The sequence below is a fragment of the Micromys minutus genome (genome assembly GCF_963924665.1).
Source record: "Micromys minutus genome assembly, chromosome: 20".
Taxonomy (NCBI): domain Eukaryota; kingdom Metazoa; phylum Chordata; class Mammalia; order Rodentia; family Muridae; genus Micromys; species Micromys minutus.
This window is the reverse complement of record NC_137955.1, coordinates 24,695,381-24,711,710: the sequence shown is the minus strand read 5'-3', so window position 1 is coordinate 24,711,710 and position 16,330 is coordinate 24,695,381. Positions and strand designations below refer to the sequence as shown.

The 16,330-nt window shown below is 40.7% G+C and overlaps 1 protein-coding gene across 2 annotated transcripts in view; it reads left to right on the top strand.

Annotated features, from left to right (window-relative positions):
* WDR70 (WD repeat domain 70) overlaps positions 1–16,330 on the top strand; it is a 208,137-nt gene that overhangs the window by 161,941 nt on the left and 29,866 nt on the right. For both annotated transcript variants that reach the window (XM_080933536.1, XM_080933535.1), the window contains exons 11-13: positions 272–371; positions 2,239–2,323; positions 3,673–3,811. In XM_080933536.1, the coding sequence (XP_080789662.1) occupies positions 272–371; positions 2,239–2,323; positions 3,673–3,811 (324 nt within the window). The remainder of the gene's footprint in view (positions 1–271; positions 372–2,238; positions 2,324–3,672; positions 3,812–16,330) is intronic.

Sequence of the window (16,330 nt, the reverse complement as noted above, 5' to 3'; positions counted from 1 at the left end):
TTTATGTTACTTGAGCCTCTCCAGTATATACACACACACACACACACACACACATGCACTCGCACACCTCCTGCTAGGACTTATCTTTGTTAAAGAAAGTAAAATTTGTTAAAGCTTTTTAGTTTTTTTAAAGGAACAGAACTACCATCAGGTGAAATTAGTTATTTACCTAAGATATGATTTCCTAAATGATAAAATGTTCTTTGCACAAAATTATTCTCATCTGAATGTAAAAAAAAAAATAACATTTTGCTTGTGTTTGCTCTCACAGGTTCACCCTAAATTCCACTATAAACAGGCTCATGACCCTGGAACAGACACTTCTTGTGTGGCTTTTTCCTATGATGGTAATGTCCTTGCCTCTCGTGGAGGTAGGTAAACAGCTCTTTCTATGTCTTCCTATATATAAGAAAGTAATTTTAACTCTTAACAAATGTCACACTAATGTCCCAAGACTTAGTGGAACTTTGATTGTGTTAATGTACCCTTTTCAGTCTGATTATTATTACTATTAAGATGTGTTTTCAACTTGACGACATTGTCTGCATCAAAAGTTCCTAATGGACTTGCACGATGGCTCAGCAATTAAGGAGCTTGCTGCCAAGCCTGTTAACCCAAGTTCATTCTGACTTCCACATGCAAGCTTACGCATGTTTTTGTACATACATGCAATAATTAAGTGCATATATGCATAAAGAAACAAATATAAAAATTACCAATCAAAGTTTATAAATAAGATTTTTTTTTCCATTTAGATTTTTATTTTAGTATCAAATTTAACAGGATTTTGGTCTTTGTGGCTGGGTTTTCCTTTTGTCCTTGGAATTTTGTAAATGATCATTCACATTTTTGTTATTCTCTATGTATACATTCTTGGCAAATACTCTACCAATGACTCACGTCTATGAACCGTAGTTTCTTTGAGTCAGGGTCTTTACAAGTAGCTCAGGTGGGAAGTCAATAGGCTGGCCTTGAACTCCCGATTCCTGTCCTTCAGATGCTGGTGCACAGATGTATCGCCAGGTGCCCGGCTACTGTTCGTTCTCCTACTCTATCACCCCTTGCCTCGCATGTCAAGTCCTTTGTCTGTTCACCATTGGTGTGCACCCGCCTTCTGAGTTTAAACACAGTTTAGTTTTGCAGGCAGAGCTTCTACTATCTAAGAGCTGTGTCTTATATATACGTACCGGCTATGTCTTATTATATATACGTACCGGCTGCACGTTGGTGGGTCCTGGTTTGTATGCTTTGTCCATATCATAGGGCTAAGACTGTGTCAGTAGAAGGGGTGGGTAACAACTGGGGCAGCCTGTGAACGACACAGTAGAAGGCCTGGCAGAGGGTCTTCCTGTGAACTCGCTCATGACAATATGGTCACATTTTAAAGGTAAAGTTTATAAAGTCCTTAGAGTATAATGTTGTGAGTTCAAGTTATGGATTAGTCCCTGCACAAAGTCAGTTTTCAGAGGAAGAGTCCATGAAGACAGAAGGCATTTTATTAACTCCTTACTCTTGATCTTGATTCAAAGAGCTGTGACCAGACTTAGGTTGTGGGCACTGGGGACCAATGAGAGCAAAGACATTACTTGAGCTTAGCTCTTGTTCTAGTCAGGGGTTTGTGAGTAGTTCTGTAGAAATATAAAAACAGTAATCTTAAAAGAATATTCCTTTCTCTTTAAGTAGCATGGAGAGTTGTACTTTCTCAGCAAGTGAAGAGTAATAAAATAACCACATGGATCACTCAGGGGCAAGGAATATGATGGCTAGATCATTAGTGTTGATGGAGAGTTCTCCCCACATGCACATGGGAAAAATAATCTGTTGTGAGCTGAACTATTTTCAGTGCTGATGGTTCTGAGATTAAGGCCTCCCAAGAAAGCAGGTTATACTCAGCATAACACGGGGAACTACCATCTGCTCCAATACAGTGGTTGGTGTCTCCAGAGTTGCCGACAGATGCTAATCAATCCGGAAAGTAGTTGCTGGGAGGATGACTTACTATCAGATAATTTTATACTATCTTTGCAACTGTTACTGTGTTTTCAAGCTCCCTAAACAGTTAAAGGGGAAATGTGCTTAGGGGTGTGGGACTCTCCCTCCTTCCCCTCTGTTCACTTTTCTTTACTTCTTTCCACACCCCCTTCTTTATAGTTATATACTATTGGGCAAACCTCAAGCTGGCATTAGATCTTTTGTACAAAACTAACTCATCTTTTTTTCTCATTTATCCTCAATTAGGTGATGATACATTAAAATTATGGGATGTCCGGCAATTTAATAAACCATTATTTTCAGCCTCAGACCTTCCTACCTTGTTCCCAATGTAAGCCATATTATCTTTTCTAAGTTGTTTAATGTGTGGGTGTATGTGTGAATGTTTTACCTATATTTGTGCCTAAATAGCACATGTGTGTCTGGTATCTGAGGAAGGGCATTAGTTCCCCTGGGGCTGGAGTTACAGATGGTTATGAGCTTTCCTATGAGTACTGAGAATTGAACTTGGGTCCTCTGGAAGAGCAGCCAGTGCTTTTAAACATTGAATTATCTCTCCAGCCCCACAAGTGGCATATTTGTCATTTAGATAGCATAAAAGAATGGAAAAGAAATTGCTTTAATATTACCTTGCATTGAGTGTTTTAAATTTCCTAGGGAAGGGACTTGAGAAATGTTTTTTTCTTAATTTTTTATATTTGTTCTGGAGACAAATGATGTCTGTTTGTCCATGATTTTGTGTGCGTGTTTGTTATGTGTGCACAGAGGTCCTTTTGTCATTCACACTGTCTTGTCTGGAATGGCCAAACACTGTTGTCTCCAGTCTACTAAGCTTGGCAACTGACGCTTTCAAAGATTATTCTGAGGCGGCTGAGGTGGGATTTAACCTCTGAGTCCTGTAATTGGTGCCTAGGAAACGGTTTCTATTTTGGAAGAAGCAAAACTTTACATCTGTGTTGAATAATGACCACCAGGGAGGATATGAAGGTAATAGGAACATCAAATAGGAGACACTGTGGTGGCAGCACAGCCACCGCCCCTGGCATTGTCGGCTCATAACCAGCCCACCAGCAAACCTCAATTTAGAATAGACACAAGAGCCGTTTGAGCCGTCACACCTGCTAAGGCAGTGCATACTACATAACTTCTTTGAATAAAATGTAGATTATTTGCAATTAAGTGGCCACAGCTCCTGAAATGAAACCGTGGCATCAAAGACAACAGCTTGTTCCCTGCAGTGCAGTTCTCTTCTGTCACTGTGCTTGACTTGATGTCACTGGCTTTTGGAAGGTTATAGTGGTGATGGGAGCAGTACAGATAGTTCTTAAGAGTGTCCATATCAGATATGTCTGTCTGTCTGTCTGTGGGTACTCTGGACTGAATGTTTCTCACACTGTTTTTACATTAAAATGTGTCATAGTGTGGACGTTAAGAGCAAAGACTCGCAGTCAGACTGCCTACATTTGAGTCTCAGAAGTATCATCCTGTGTGCCATGGGGCAAGGCTTATTAACTTCTCCGTCTTAGCTTAGCTTCCTCATTAGAACAGTGAGGAGAACACCTACCTCATAACGTTAGTGTGCTGACCAGGCCATTTATGTTTACTTGCTTTTGATTCTCTCATTGCTGCACTGCTGTGTTAGAGCCATGAGTTTATACTTACCAGCTCTTCTGTGTGTAGGACCGACTGCTGTTTCAGTCCTGACGATAAACTTATAGTTACCGGTACCTCTGTTCAAAGGGGATGTGGCAGTGGCAAACTTGTCTTCTTTGAACGCAGGACCTTCCAAAGGGTGTATGAAATCCACATCACAGATGCGGTATGTATCTTCCTTTTTCTTCCTGGTCTTGAGAAGGAAATGAAGTTTGCATCTGATATTTGTTTTGTTTTCAGTAGAACATAAACTCTGGCTTTGCAATCTATTAATAGTTTCTTTATTTCTCTCCACAAGACTTTTAGGGCCTTGTAGACTAGCTCGTCTACACCATCCCTTCCTCCAGCCCAGTGCTTTCCACTGGCTCAGACTTTAGTAAGGAAGGATGAGACGGGGGGTCATGCAGTACATAGGAAGAGTGGCTCCCATCGTGTGTGTTTCTAAGCAGTTGTGAAAGCTCACGAACTTACCGAAGGAAGTTCATCTTTATAACTTTGAAAGGATCTTGCATGTGAAGGTCATAGCAATAAAAGAAAGCTTACCTTCCAGTGAACTTAATAGCTTTGAGTATTTGGGTGTTTAAAACATTTATATTTAACTCTGGCACATTTTAAAAAATGACCCAGAACCTCTAGTTTTCTATGCATACTTACACGAACATTAAATATTAGCATTCACTCATTTTCTATTCATTCATTCATTCATTCATTCATTCATTCACACATGTGCATCCTGAGACCGGAGCCATTGGGGAATGGGGTAGTCATGACGGTTCCAGGAAGAATTTACGTTCTTTGGAGGTGTATCTTATTGGTTAGGTGGTAAAGCAAACCATTGTGACTTTCTGCATGTGGAACAGGCCAGTTAATGTCGGTGTCACTTTTCCTTGGCTCAAATCCTTAGTGACACTGGCTCCCACAGTGCTCTTCTGTCGCCTTCTCCAGTTGTTTCAGCTCTTTGTATACAGTTGAGACACACACACTTAGTGGCTCAGACGGTGAACAACTGTGCTGAAATCACCAACACAAAGCTCCGTCTCTAACGTCTGGTATCGCCGTAGAGTCATACTGTGTGTGTCCCGAATCTGTAGCCACGGTAGACTTTGAAAGTTACAAGTCAGACCTCAGAATGTCAGAGGCAAAGAGGCAGATCCTTGATGTGCATTCAGGTTTCATGGAGTCCAATATCATGACAGAATTTGAAACTTGCTAGTGCTTGTGGTACAGTTTTAGGGGTACATCTAAGAGCCAATAAAAAACACTAGAATCAAAGAGAAAAAAAAATGGTTCCATCAAGTTTAATCTCAAAAAGTAAAACTTCATCACTCATTTATGAAATTCTCAAAAAAATCTTAAAAATGTAAAATTTTTATAGTTGAGTATTTCTGATGCAGCCAACTCAAATGAGTGTACACTTTAAAACATTCCTGGTGTGGTGTTTTTAAATTCTGAGTAAGTTGAAGTATACGTAAGCTAAGGAAATGCGGCTGGGTTGCACGTTGGCCGTGTTGGGAGGAGATGCAGTCCTGCAGTGTTCTCGGCTGCCTTCTCTCCGTGGGACTCCCTCACCTCGCGGTGTTCACGTATTCGTTCTTCATGCCTTCAACATGCGTGCACAAACATGTTTTCCTCACCGTGGAATCCTTGGGGTCTGCTGCACAGATAACTTTTGAAAAGTACAGTAATGCATGTTGTGAAACAAAGTCGTACCTCTGAGGGGTGAGACAGGACCAAGGCATTTAGAATTAGAATTAGAATTAGGAATATTGAATTCAACTCAAATATCATAATAAATTATTTTATTTTGTAGCCATTTTTCTAGAGCATTTTATTTTATCATTTTTATTGGATATTCTCTATATTTACATTTCAAATGTTATCCCCTTTCCCTCCTCTCCCCTCCCCCGCTCTCCTTGCTTCCATGAAAATGTTCCCACTCCCAGCAGTGAGAGTGGCCATTTCTTTTTAAACAGCAAATGACAAATTTGGACCTGCGTTTTAGATTGTTTACTCTTGTTGAAACAAAAAGGTTAGATTTCTGAGATTGATAAACATTTGTGTATGAAATGGTTTTCTTCATGATTTATTTAATTTTTCTTTATGTGCATTGGTGTGAAGGTGTCAGGTTATGAGCTGCTGTAATGGTGCTGAGAATTTAACCTGGGTCCTCTGGTACTAGTCGTGAGTGCACAGGTAGAGGCATTGGTGTCTACCTTAGGTGTGTCCATCCCTCAGTGAAGCGTAATTGCTTTTCTCCCAGGCCCTCTCCTAAAACACAATAAACTCTTTTGCAGGTATAGTCTAGGACAGGAAGCTCAACATACTGTGTGAACCCAAATATTTACAACCAAGGCATGTTGATCTATACGATTGAAATCTTTCTGACTAGAATGTGGTCTGTAATCTTTGTCCAAAATTAGCCTTGTAAAATTCAGCAGGTGCAGGCTAGCTAGCAGGCTCAGTGGATAAGAGCACTTGTCATACAAGCTGTGACCTGAGTTCAGTTCCTGGAGCCCACATAAAGTTGCAAGGAGGAAATGGAGCCCACAGGTCACTCCTTGACCTCCACATGCACGCTGTAGCATATCATGTGTACCAGCCTCTGCAATGATAATGACAAAATAAAACAAGTATGTTCCATTTGGAAAATTTTTAACGAATGTTATTTTAGCTCTATTCTCTTCATGGCACAGTTGAGTGTTTTCCATTTTGTATTTAGTGTGGACCCACCGTAGGGACTCAGCTCCTTTGGTAGGAGATGGCACATATCTAGCTTTCATTGTTTTTACTCCATCCAGCAGTGTGAACATTTACAATGCAGGTGCTGTTACTTTTCGACGCCTCCTTTTGTGTATTGTGTGCCCCCACTGCCTACCCCCTACCCCCAGCCCTGTACACAAACAGATAAACACACACTTCTTACTTGTTTTCTGATTCTTTGTCACTTAACTAGTGAGCTTGGCTGTATTCCAGAACATAACTTACAGCTAGAACCTGTTGTTGCTGGTTTTTGAGAGAGGTACTCACTGTGCTAGCCCAGTCTGGCTGGGTACTTGCTGTATAGTCTACGGGAGGGCCTTGAACTCTACTTCCTCCTGCCTCAGCTAAGCAGCTGTGCTAGGCCCACAGGCATTGTTAAACCTTGCATGAGTAGAATATCGAGTTTACAAACTCACTTTCATTTTGTGTATATAGGACCTTAATGCTTTTTAGATATTATATAAAAGGCTTCCCGTTATTTTTTTTTACACACAAGGCAAAAAAGAATGGATAAAATAAAATTTTGAGGTGAAAGAAAAAAATCATAAATAAAACATTTCAAACTGAAAATTATTTAGAGACTTTCTTAAAAAATAAATAAAACTTAACTTCATAATCTTTCATCAGGCTTTAAAATATTGTAAGATGGTTTTTAAAACAAAAAAATTAAAAGTGAACATGTTAGTATTAGGACATGATTTAACTCGGCTACTCTACCACATTTACAATTTTAATCCAAGCAAGGTTAATAACATTGCTTTTCTTCATCTCATTCAGTCCTGGAAATTGTTTAAAAGTGTTAGCTGACCTTCCCAGGGATGAAAGGGGAAACAACACATTTTACAGCTGAATCTGACTTAAAAGAAACAGCCCACAGTGTCTCGAACCAGTGAAGCACGTGACCTCTTGGGTGATTTACTGGGTATTTTATATACATTCTAAATATATAGAAACATTTCAGGGGTGACCACTTGGCCTTAGATAATGAAGTAGAGAGCTTCATTATCTTAGGGAAGGTGATTTTTCCTGCTGTTAGCATTCCTTTCTTCTTCTTATTGTTTTATTAATTTACATTTCAAATGTCGCCCTCCTTCCTGGTCCCCCTTACTAGAGTTCCTCACCCCATTCCCCCCTTTGCCTCTGAGAAGGTGCTCCCCCCACCCACATCTCCCTTCCCTGGGACCCAAGTTTCTACAGGATTAGGTGCATCTTGTCCCACTGAGACCAGACTAGGTAGTCCTCTGCTACATATATAGCTGGGGGCCCCAGGGCCCTGGACCTGTAATGCTCTTTGGTGGCTTAGTCTCTGGGAGCTCTGAGGGGTTCAGGTCAGTTGACACTGTTCTTCCTATGGGGTTACAATCCCCTTTGGCTCCTTCAATTCTTTCCCTAACTCTTCCATAGGGGTCCTGGACCTCAGCCCGTGTATCTGCAGCTGTCTCAGTCAGCTGCTGGTAGAGCTCTCTCTCTCTCTCTCTCTCTCTTGCTCTCTCTCTCTCTCTCTTGCTCTCTCTCTCTCTCTCTCTCTCTCTCTCTCTCTCTCTCTCTCTCTCTCTCTCTCTCTCTCTCGGGTTAGGGTATCATGAGATTTTTATATTCTCCCTTTCATTATAGCATGTCTAGTCTATTGGTGTTATTCTTGTTTGGGTCTCATTTAGGCAGCTATGTTATTGAAACTTCATAGCTCCCCTGATATTTCTAGGAAATACAATCTCACTGCAGACATCTTTTTCCTCTGGCTCTTTCAATCTTCAACCCTTCTTCTGCCATGTTTCCTGAAGTTTAAGGTACAGGGAGTTATGTTGTGGGTGGTCCAGTTGGAACTCAGTACCACACAATCACTTCTGAGCATTTTGGTCAGTTGTGGTTTTCTGTAGTGGTCTCTATCTGTTGTAAAGAAGTTTTCCTGAAGAAGGGTGAGAATCACACTTACTGGGAATAAGGACAGATATTTAGAGTGTCGTTATTGTATTTGCTAGTTTAGTAAAGTAGTAGATGTGGACTCTCCACGAGGATCCATTACTGAACAACCCTGAGTGATAAGCTAGGTTTCCAGAGCCAGACATGAATTCCCCTTGACTGGGTCCTAAGTCCAGGTTGGTTACACACTGTGTGTGCTGCTGCTGCACCTCACACTCCCTGCTGTGCTGTCATTGTGGGTCCTAAGTCCAGGTCGGTTACACTCTGTGTGTGCTGCTGCTGCACCTCACACTCCCTGCTGTGCTGTCCTTGTGGGTCCTAAGTCCAGGTCGGTTACACACTGTGTGTGCTGCTGCTGCACCTCACACTCCCTGCTGTGCTGTCCTTGTGGGTCCTAAGTCCAGGTCAGCTACACACTGTGTGTGCTGCTGCTGCACCTCACACTCCCTGCTGTGCTGTCCTTGTGGGTCCTAAGTCCAGGTCGGTTACACACTGTGTGTGCTGCTGCTGCACCTCTCGCTCCCTGCTGTGCTGTCCTTGTGGGTCCTAAGTCCAGGTCGGTTACACTCTGTGTGTGCTGCTGCTGCACCTCTTGCTCCCTGCTGTGCGGTCATTGTTTGTACTTTATAGGCATCATAGCCCGGCAGGACTGTTGCTTGTTTTCCTCTCTTGGCAACTTGCATAAAACCTTCTGATACCATGAAAGCTCTCAGAGAGGAGTCTTTCAACCAATTCTAGCTCTGGGTCCTGTGTCCAAAGTGCACAGTGTCTCGGCAGTAGAAGTTTGCTTCCCAGTTCTACTTCTAGGAAGCAAACAAGGGCAGTACAAAGGTAAAACAGGAGCAATGTCTTAGGGAATCTCGGAAAACCCTAATCAGCAGCTTCTCATGCTTGGTGCTAGGGTTTGGATTAGAATGTCTATTACTTTTACAAGGAGCATTGTTAGCCCAGATGGGACAATTTCATTTAAAGCACATACATTTATGTATACATGGGCTATATATAATATTAGCTAGATAATATGATTTTATGATACTTTCTGACAGTATTAGTATTTTACCCTTCATTATTTCTCTCTTCTTCCCTGATTAAAAACTCCCCTGTTTGTTTTCATTTCCATTTCCCCCTCCAAAGTACTTTTATCCTGCTAGTCCCTCTCTATTTCTTCCCTTTCCTGCCACAATCCCTTTCTACTTCCCTGGTTTCTGCAGTTGCTCCAGGTTATACACTCAGATCTGAAGATGTGGAGTGGGAGCCAGAGATGAATGAGAGCATCTGACATTGCCCCTCTGGGACTCAGTTACCTCACTCAAGAGGGTCTGTCCTAGTTCATCGATTCTCCTGTTCTATCAGCTGAGTATTATTTCAGTGTGTGTGTGTGTGTGTGTGTGTGTGTGTGTGTGTGTGTGTGTGTGTACCACATTTTCATTTATCTGTTTCAGTTGATGGTCATTTAGGTTTTTTCTACTCCCTAGCTTGTGAATACAGCAGCAGTAGACATGTGGAGGAGGATGTTGAGTCCTGTCTGAGTTTGGGTTCCCATTGCTGTGAAGAGACACCATGACCAAGGCAACTCCTCCTCCTCCTCCTCCTCCTCCTCCTCCTCCTTTTCTTCTTCATTTTTATTGGATAGTCTCTATTTACATTTCAGATGTTATCCCCTTTTCCCCCACTCACATCTCCCCTCCCTTTCCCACTCACCCACTCCCACCTCAGCCACTTGGCATTCTCCTACGCTGGGAAAACAAGCCTTCACTGGACCTAAGGCCTTTCCTCTCATTGATGCCAGACAGTGCTATCTTCTGTTGCGTATGTAACTGGAGCCAAGGTAACTCTTATAAAGGACAGCATTTAATTGAGGCTGGCTTACATTTTAGAGTTTGGTCCATTATCATCATGGTGGGAAGCATGGCAGCATGCAGACACACATGGTGCTGGAGGAGACAAGAGTTGTACGTTTTAACCCTAAGGCAGTAGAAGGAGATTATTCTGCAAGCAGACATGACTTTCCACACTGCGTAGAGCTTCAGCATAGAGCTTTCCAAGCCCACCCTACAGTGACACACTTCCTCCAACAAGGCCACACCTCCTTCAGAGCTCCACGTCCCATGGGCTAAGCATGGTCAAACCACCACAGACTCTTTGGGTATATGGCTAGGAGTAGCAGAGCTGGATCATGTGCTAGTTTTAGTTATTTGAGGATTCTCCAGCCTCGCTTTCATAGAGGCTGTACCAGTTTGCAATCCCACCAATCAGAATGAGGGTTTTATTTTCCCCACATCCTCTCCCAAAATCTGTGTCAGTTGTTTTGTTGATCATCCATGATGACTGGGGTAAGATGAGATCTCAGATTTGTTCTCATTCACAGTTTCCTAGTTGCAAGGGACAACAAAGGTTTTTTCTTTTTTTAAGAAGTTTTTCTTTCTTCTTTAAAACACTTCCTGTTTAGTTCCATAGCCAATTCTCTTAAATGGGTCATTTGTTTTTTAAACTTTTTTTTCTATCAGTTTTAGTGTTTCAGGTTTTCCACTGAAGTCTTTGGTCCACTTGGTGCCGTGTAAGGTGATAAAGGTCTAATTTCATTCTTGTGTACCTGGTCATCCCGGGTCCCAGCTCCATTAGTAGAAGGTTTTGTCTTTCTTCACATGTTAAAAGGGCTGCAGTTAGGAGTTCTCGTGTCTGAGTCTTCCATTTTGTTCTGTTGGCCTGTGTGTCATTTTTGCCAGTGGAGTTTGTCTTCAATACTATGGTGGCTCTGTAGTGTCTCGAGTTCTGGAACTGTAATCCCTCCAGTTTTGTTTATTTGTTTTTTCATTCAGGATTGCTTTAACTAGCTAATGGGTCTTTTGTGGTTTCATAAGAATTTGGGGATTTTTTTTCCTCCATGAATAATGAGATGGGAATTTTGGTTGGGATTGCATTGAGTCTGTATATAGTGTTAGGTAGACTGGCCATTTTCACAGTATTAATTCTACCAGTCTACAAGTATGTAATGCCTTTCCATTGTCCAGTGTCTTTCCCTTTCTTTTCTAGAGGTTTAAAGTTTCCATCCCTTTGGTTAGGTTTGTTCTTAGGCATCCCTACCTTGGGTGGTATTTAGAATGGGGCTGTGCCCATGTTCTCCTCCTCTGTGTGCTTTTGTTGCTGTGTTGATTTTTATAAGTCGATTCGGTATTTCCCACCTTCCTGAGATTACTGATAGTTCCTAGAAGTTTTCTGGTATCTGTGATATATAATATGCCATCTTCAATAAGTGTAGTCTGACTTCCTTTCTGCGTGTAGTCCATTAATTTCCTTCTCCAGCTGGTGCTTCAGGCATCGTACTGAGGAGTAGTGGGATAGAGGACACTCATGGCTTCCGGGATGACGTCAAGTCTGTCCTTGATGAGGTTGGCTGGAGGTTCTCGTGTATAACTTTTATTATGTTGAAGTCTGTTCCCTTTAGTTCTACTTTCTCTAGTTTGTCCAAGACCTTTCTCTATCCATTGAGATGACCATATGGTTTTTTTACTTAGATTCCATTTATATAATTTATTATATTTATTGACTTTATGTCAAACCATCTCTGAAATAAAGTATACTTGGTCATGATGTATAATATTTTTGATGTGTGTCTGTATTCAGTTTGCAAATATTTTATTGAAGATTTTTGAATCTGAGTTCATTAGGAATATAGGCCTGGAGTAGTAGAAGTTGTTTTTTACCTGTTCTTATAATGAGTGATATTTGCATTGTAGAAGGAGCTCCTTCTGTTCCTTTCTTTTCTCTCCCTCTCTCCTTGATTTCTCCCTCTCTTATTTTCCTTTCTTTCTGAATAATTTAAGAAGGATTGGTTTTATTGAAAGTCTAGGAGAATTCTCTTACCAATCCATCTGGGTCTAGACTTTAAAAAAAAAAACACTACTGTTTCAAACTCCATGTTTGTTACCAGTTTGTTTAAGTCATTAATCTTTTCTTGGTTTAACTTTGGTAGTTTGAAAGAATCTGGAAATTTGTCCATTTCTTTTATATTTTTTAATGGAGTACAGGCTTTCAAATGTTCAGAGGAACATTTTCTGACCACTGGAGAGAGCGGCTAACAAAGGACAACGCTCACCCTAGGTTTCCGTTCCTTCTCTTCCGCCCGTCCTCCACATTATCTCCAATTAACTGAAACATAGACCCTGTACGTCTGGTTATATATGCCCAGGGTATCTGAGTACTGAGGACATTTGCTGGATTTGAAGGGTTGTGATGGTTTTACATAGAGATGTTCTGAGCATCTTCCTGCAATTTTATTATTTCATTTCAACAAGGGGGAAAAGTGAAGTAAAACGTGGTTTCAGAAAGACCTTGAGGCTTTTCTCCAAGAAGAGCTTTATTTACCGACTCACCTTGTTATTGTCAGCTTTATCACTGTCCCTCATTTCCATGAATATTGGTTGGATTATTTATAACTTTTACTAACGTTGTTATATAGGAGTGCATCTGCTTAACCAAAAGAAATGGAGAACATTTTACTTACTCTTAGGGCCTATTAATTTGATATTAGAAATTGTCCTCTACATCTACTAAGAAGAAAGTTAAATAATTCTGTTTAAATAAAGCAAAAGGAGAGATGGGTATAGTGGCTCATCGCTCTGGGCAGGCTAAGGCAGGAGGATCAGCCTGGGCAGTATAGTTCCAGGGAAGACTGGATGCAGAGTTAGCCATGTCTTAAAAACAAATATTTTCAGTAAAATACCGGCTGACTTCTTCCTTATTAATTATGTGAATTTCTGAAGTGAACTTAAATTTGCATCTTCCCTTACCCTACAAGATCTAATTCTTTAGACACGTTTCATCTAGAACAAGATTAATGCTTTATATATTAATTTTATTTTTCTTATTGGAAATAGTATATACAAAATCTTAGAAACTGAAAAGACAAAAGATCATGAAGAACGTACTCCCACTACCCATAGGTTATCCCAGATGTGAAATTAAAATTAATAACATTGATGTTCAAGAAAATTGCTGTATATAATATATTTAGTATCTTATTACATATAACATGTATGTAGCAATTTTGTTTCATGTGTGTTCTTGTTAGGGGAGAATCCTGATATTTTAAGTTTGAAGAGGTTGAAGAGGAAGAATAGATGAATATGAAAGGCTATAAAACAAAGACCTTTCCTGAAGCTGGTTATTTACCTTAATTTATAAGTGGTGACCCCTCAACCTGTAGTCAGCCTCTGTTATTTATGCTGTGGAGGACAGCAGGCAGGTGATTCGAGTAATGGGTATTCCAGAAGTACATAGTTGGCTTAAATTTGAATATAGATATATGTGATTTGGGAATTCACTTCAAACAAATTCTGGAAGCCGTGCATGTGAGAGCTACTCTCAGGAGGAGCAGGGGGCTCCATCTGTTCTTCCTTTGCAACTGGGAATAGACTAATCCTGCCTTACTGATATAGACTCTAGTTCAGGCAGAATTCCTCCAACCTGGAAGCTTCTAGCAGTTCAAGACTGGAGCAGAGTTGCCAGGTCAGGATCGTATGAGGAGTAATACACAGAGCTACCCACAGTGCCATCAGAGATGAGACCCTAGTGTCTGCATTGGGCATTTATCTGCCTTCTTGAATATCGTGAAACTTTCTTAATGCAAAACACAAGGAGATGCAAAATACGGGCTTTGAGTGAACTAGCTTTCCATGATCTGATTTGTATTACAGAGCAGCCAGGAGAACAGTGGTTGCTCTGAATTACATATTATTTTACATAAAGTGATATGAACTTAATGACATTTCACTTTAATTCGTTTTTTGAAAACTTAAACAATGCAGACGAAGGAACCTGGTCAACATATTTGTATATAATAAAATCTGTAATATTTGCCCACAGCCTAGTAATAGGGCAGTTTACCTTACAGAAAGGCAGGCTATCTGAGGTTGTTTCCTGATCTTTCAAGATGTATGAATACATGCTAAAGAACCCAGGAATAAACAGAAGATGTTGATATTTAGCATAAACCTGTGGATGTAGTCCCGGCATGCTCTCTTCTCTGGCGTTGTTTTTTCTGGGTCAACCAATAATGCCTAGCGTGGCTCTTAGGACAGTGTTTCACTGGGTGGCCACAGTGGTCAAGTCAGTACTACTCTGTCTAGGAGGAGGTGCTAAGTGCCAAAGCAGAAAGATATATAGTGAAAGACAGTGTTCTATTTCCTTCTTCTTTTCTGTGTTCCAAATATGGAAGATGCAGCCATGAGACAAGCACCAAACCCTTTCTTGGGGTTTCCTGAAGGAACATGCTTGTACATAATTGTATGGAGCTGGGACTTAGCTTGAATCGCCTGCTCGGGTAGCTTCATAGTGTCCAAAAGGGACAAGTTTTATCACTAAGACTTGATAAAATGACTTCTCTGTTCTCATGAAACCTGAGGTATCATTCTGTGAATGTTTTCCTATAAGTAAGTCCTATAACCCAATGGTCTGTGAAGTTGTACTTTGGTGGAGCCTTACTTTGGTTTGTCATTGGTGCCATAGAAGGAGGGGGGAGGCTTCTATCTCCCCAGGGAGGGAATCCTTGCAACATGTGTGCATTTATGTAATCCCCACCAACACACTCAGGACATGGGGCAGTTCCATCAGCTCCCTAGAACCTCATTTTTCTTATGTTTGCTTCATGTACCCGTCTGTATTCCTCTCCTTTCCCTGCTCCTAACATTTGGCATTCACTATGTTTTTCTTTCAGTATTGTGTTATCTTTTTAAGAATTTTATAAAGCATGTGACCTTTTGAAACTGACTTTTCTTCAACAGAATGCCTTTACAATTAGTCCAGATTGTTATGAGTATCAATAGTGTGTTCCATATTGGAGTGTAATTAAATGATATTTATCATTTCAATCTTTTTAAAACTGTACACAAAATATCTATAAGCATTTTCTATGTAGGTTTTTGCACTAATATAAAGATTCATTTCCTTGAGATTAGGATTGTCTTTTTATATTGTAGATACCAGGCTTTTTGTGATTTATAGGCATTGTTACCTAGTCTAACCCTCAACTTCTCCCTTTCTCTCCTCCCCCCCCCTCTCTCTCTGTGTGTGTGTGTGTGTGTGTGTGTGTGTGTGTGTGTGTGTAGTCAAGAACCTCAACTGTCAAATCTTAACAATGTCTCTGGGAAAGCCAAAGTTTAGAATTTTGATGAAATCAAGTCAGATGTATCTTACATAGTTTCTGCTTTTGGTGACACTTCCAAGAACTTCTTGTCTAACTCTAGATCTTCCAGATTTTCTTTTAAAAGGTGTGTGTATAGTTTTCTGTTTCATATTTAGGTCTATATCCCATTATAAGTTAACTTGTGTGTACCAGAGTAAGAAATAGCTGAGGCAGGACCGTGACTTTCCCGTTAATGTAAAGGAATTTTCTAAATGGTTAGTAGCAAGTTTTCTTTTCGTGTGTTTTTCTCTGATAGAAATCACAGCCACAGTCTCTTGTGTGTTAAGTTCGGCCTCAAAATATACATAATCAAAATAAGTCACCTTCTGCAACTTTTTCTTTAATTCACAGCTTGGCTCAGTTGGTAAAACCCTTCCACACAGCCTGGGTCTCAATCCTCAGCAACACTGCCTGTGGATGCGCATCTGTAGTCCTAGCACTTAGGGATGGATGTGGGAGGATCAGGTGTTCAAGGGCTTTCTTAGCCGCATAGCAAGTTTGAGGTCAGCCCTGGCCACATGAACGTTCTGTTTCAGAATAAAAAGAAAACACAAGCCCAGCCGAATATAAGAAATGCACAGTGTTTAATGTGTCAGTCATGCTGAGCTGAGAGTTAGAGCCCCGTGGGAAGGGAACTCAGCTGGACCGTTTCTGTCCTCACTGAGAGAAGTTGGTACCTGCTGATCACAGGCAGCATTTTATTTATTATTTATTTACTAACCTTTTGCTGGAGGGCCACTTTTGCTTTCGTAATTACTTTGAACTCCGAATTTTGTCCCATATCTACCTACTGATTTTACTTCCCCAAGTCCTCCTGTCTGG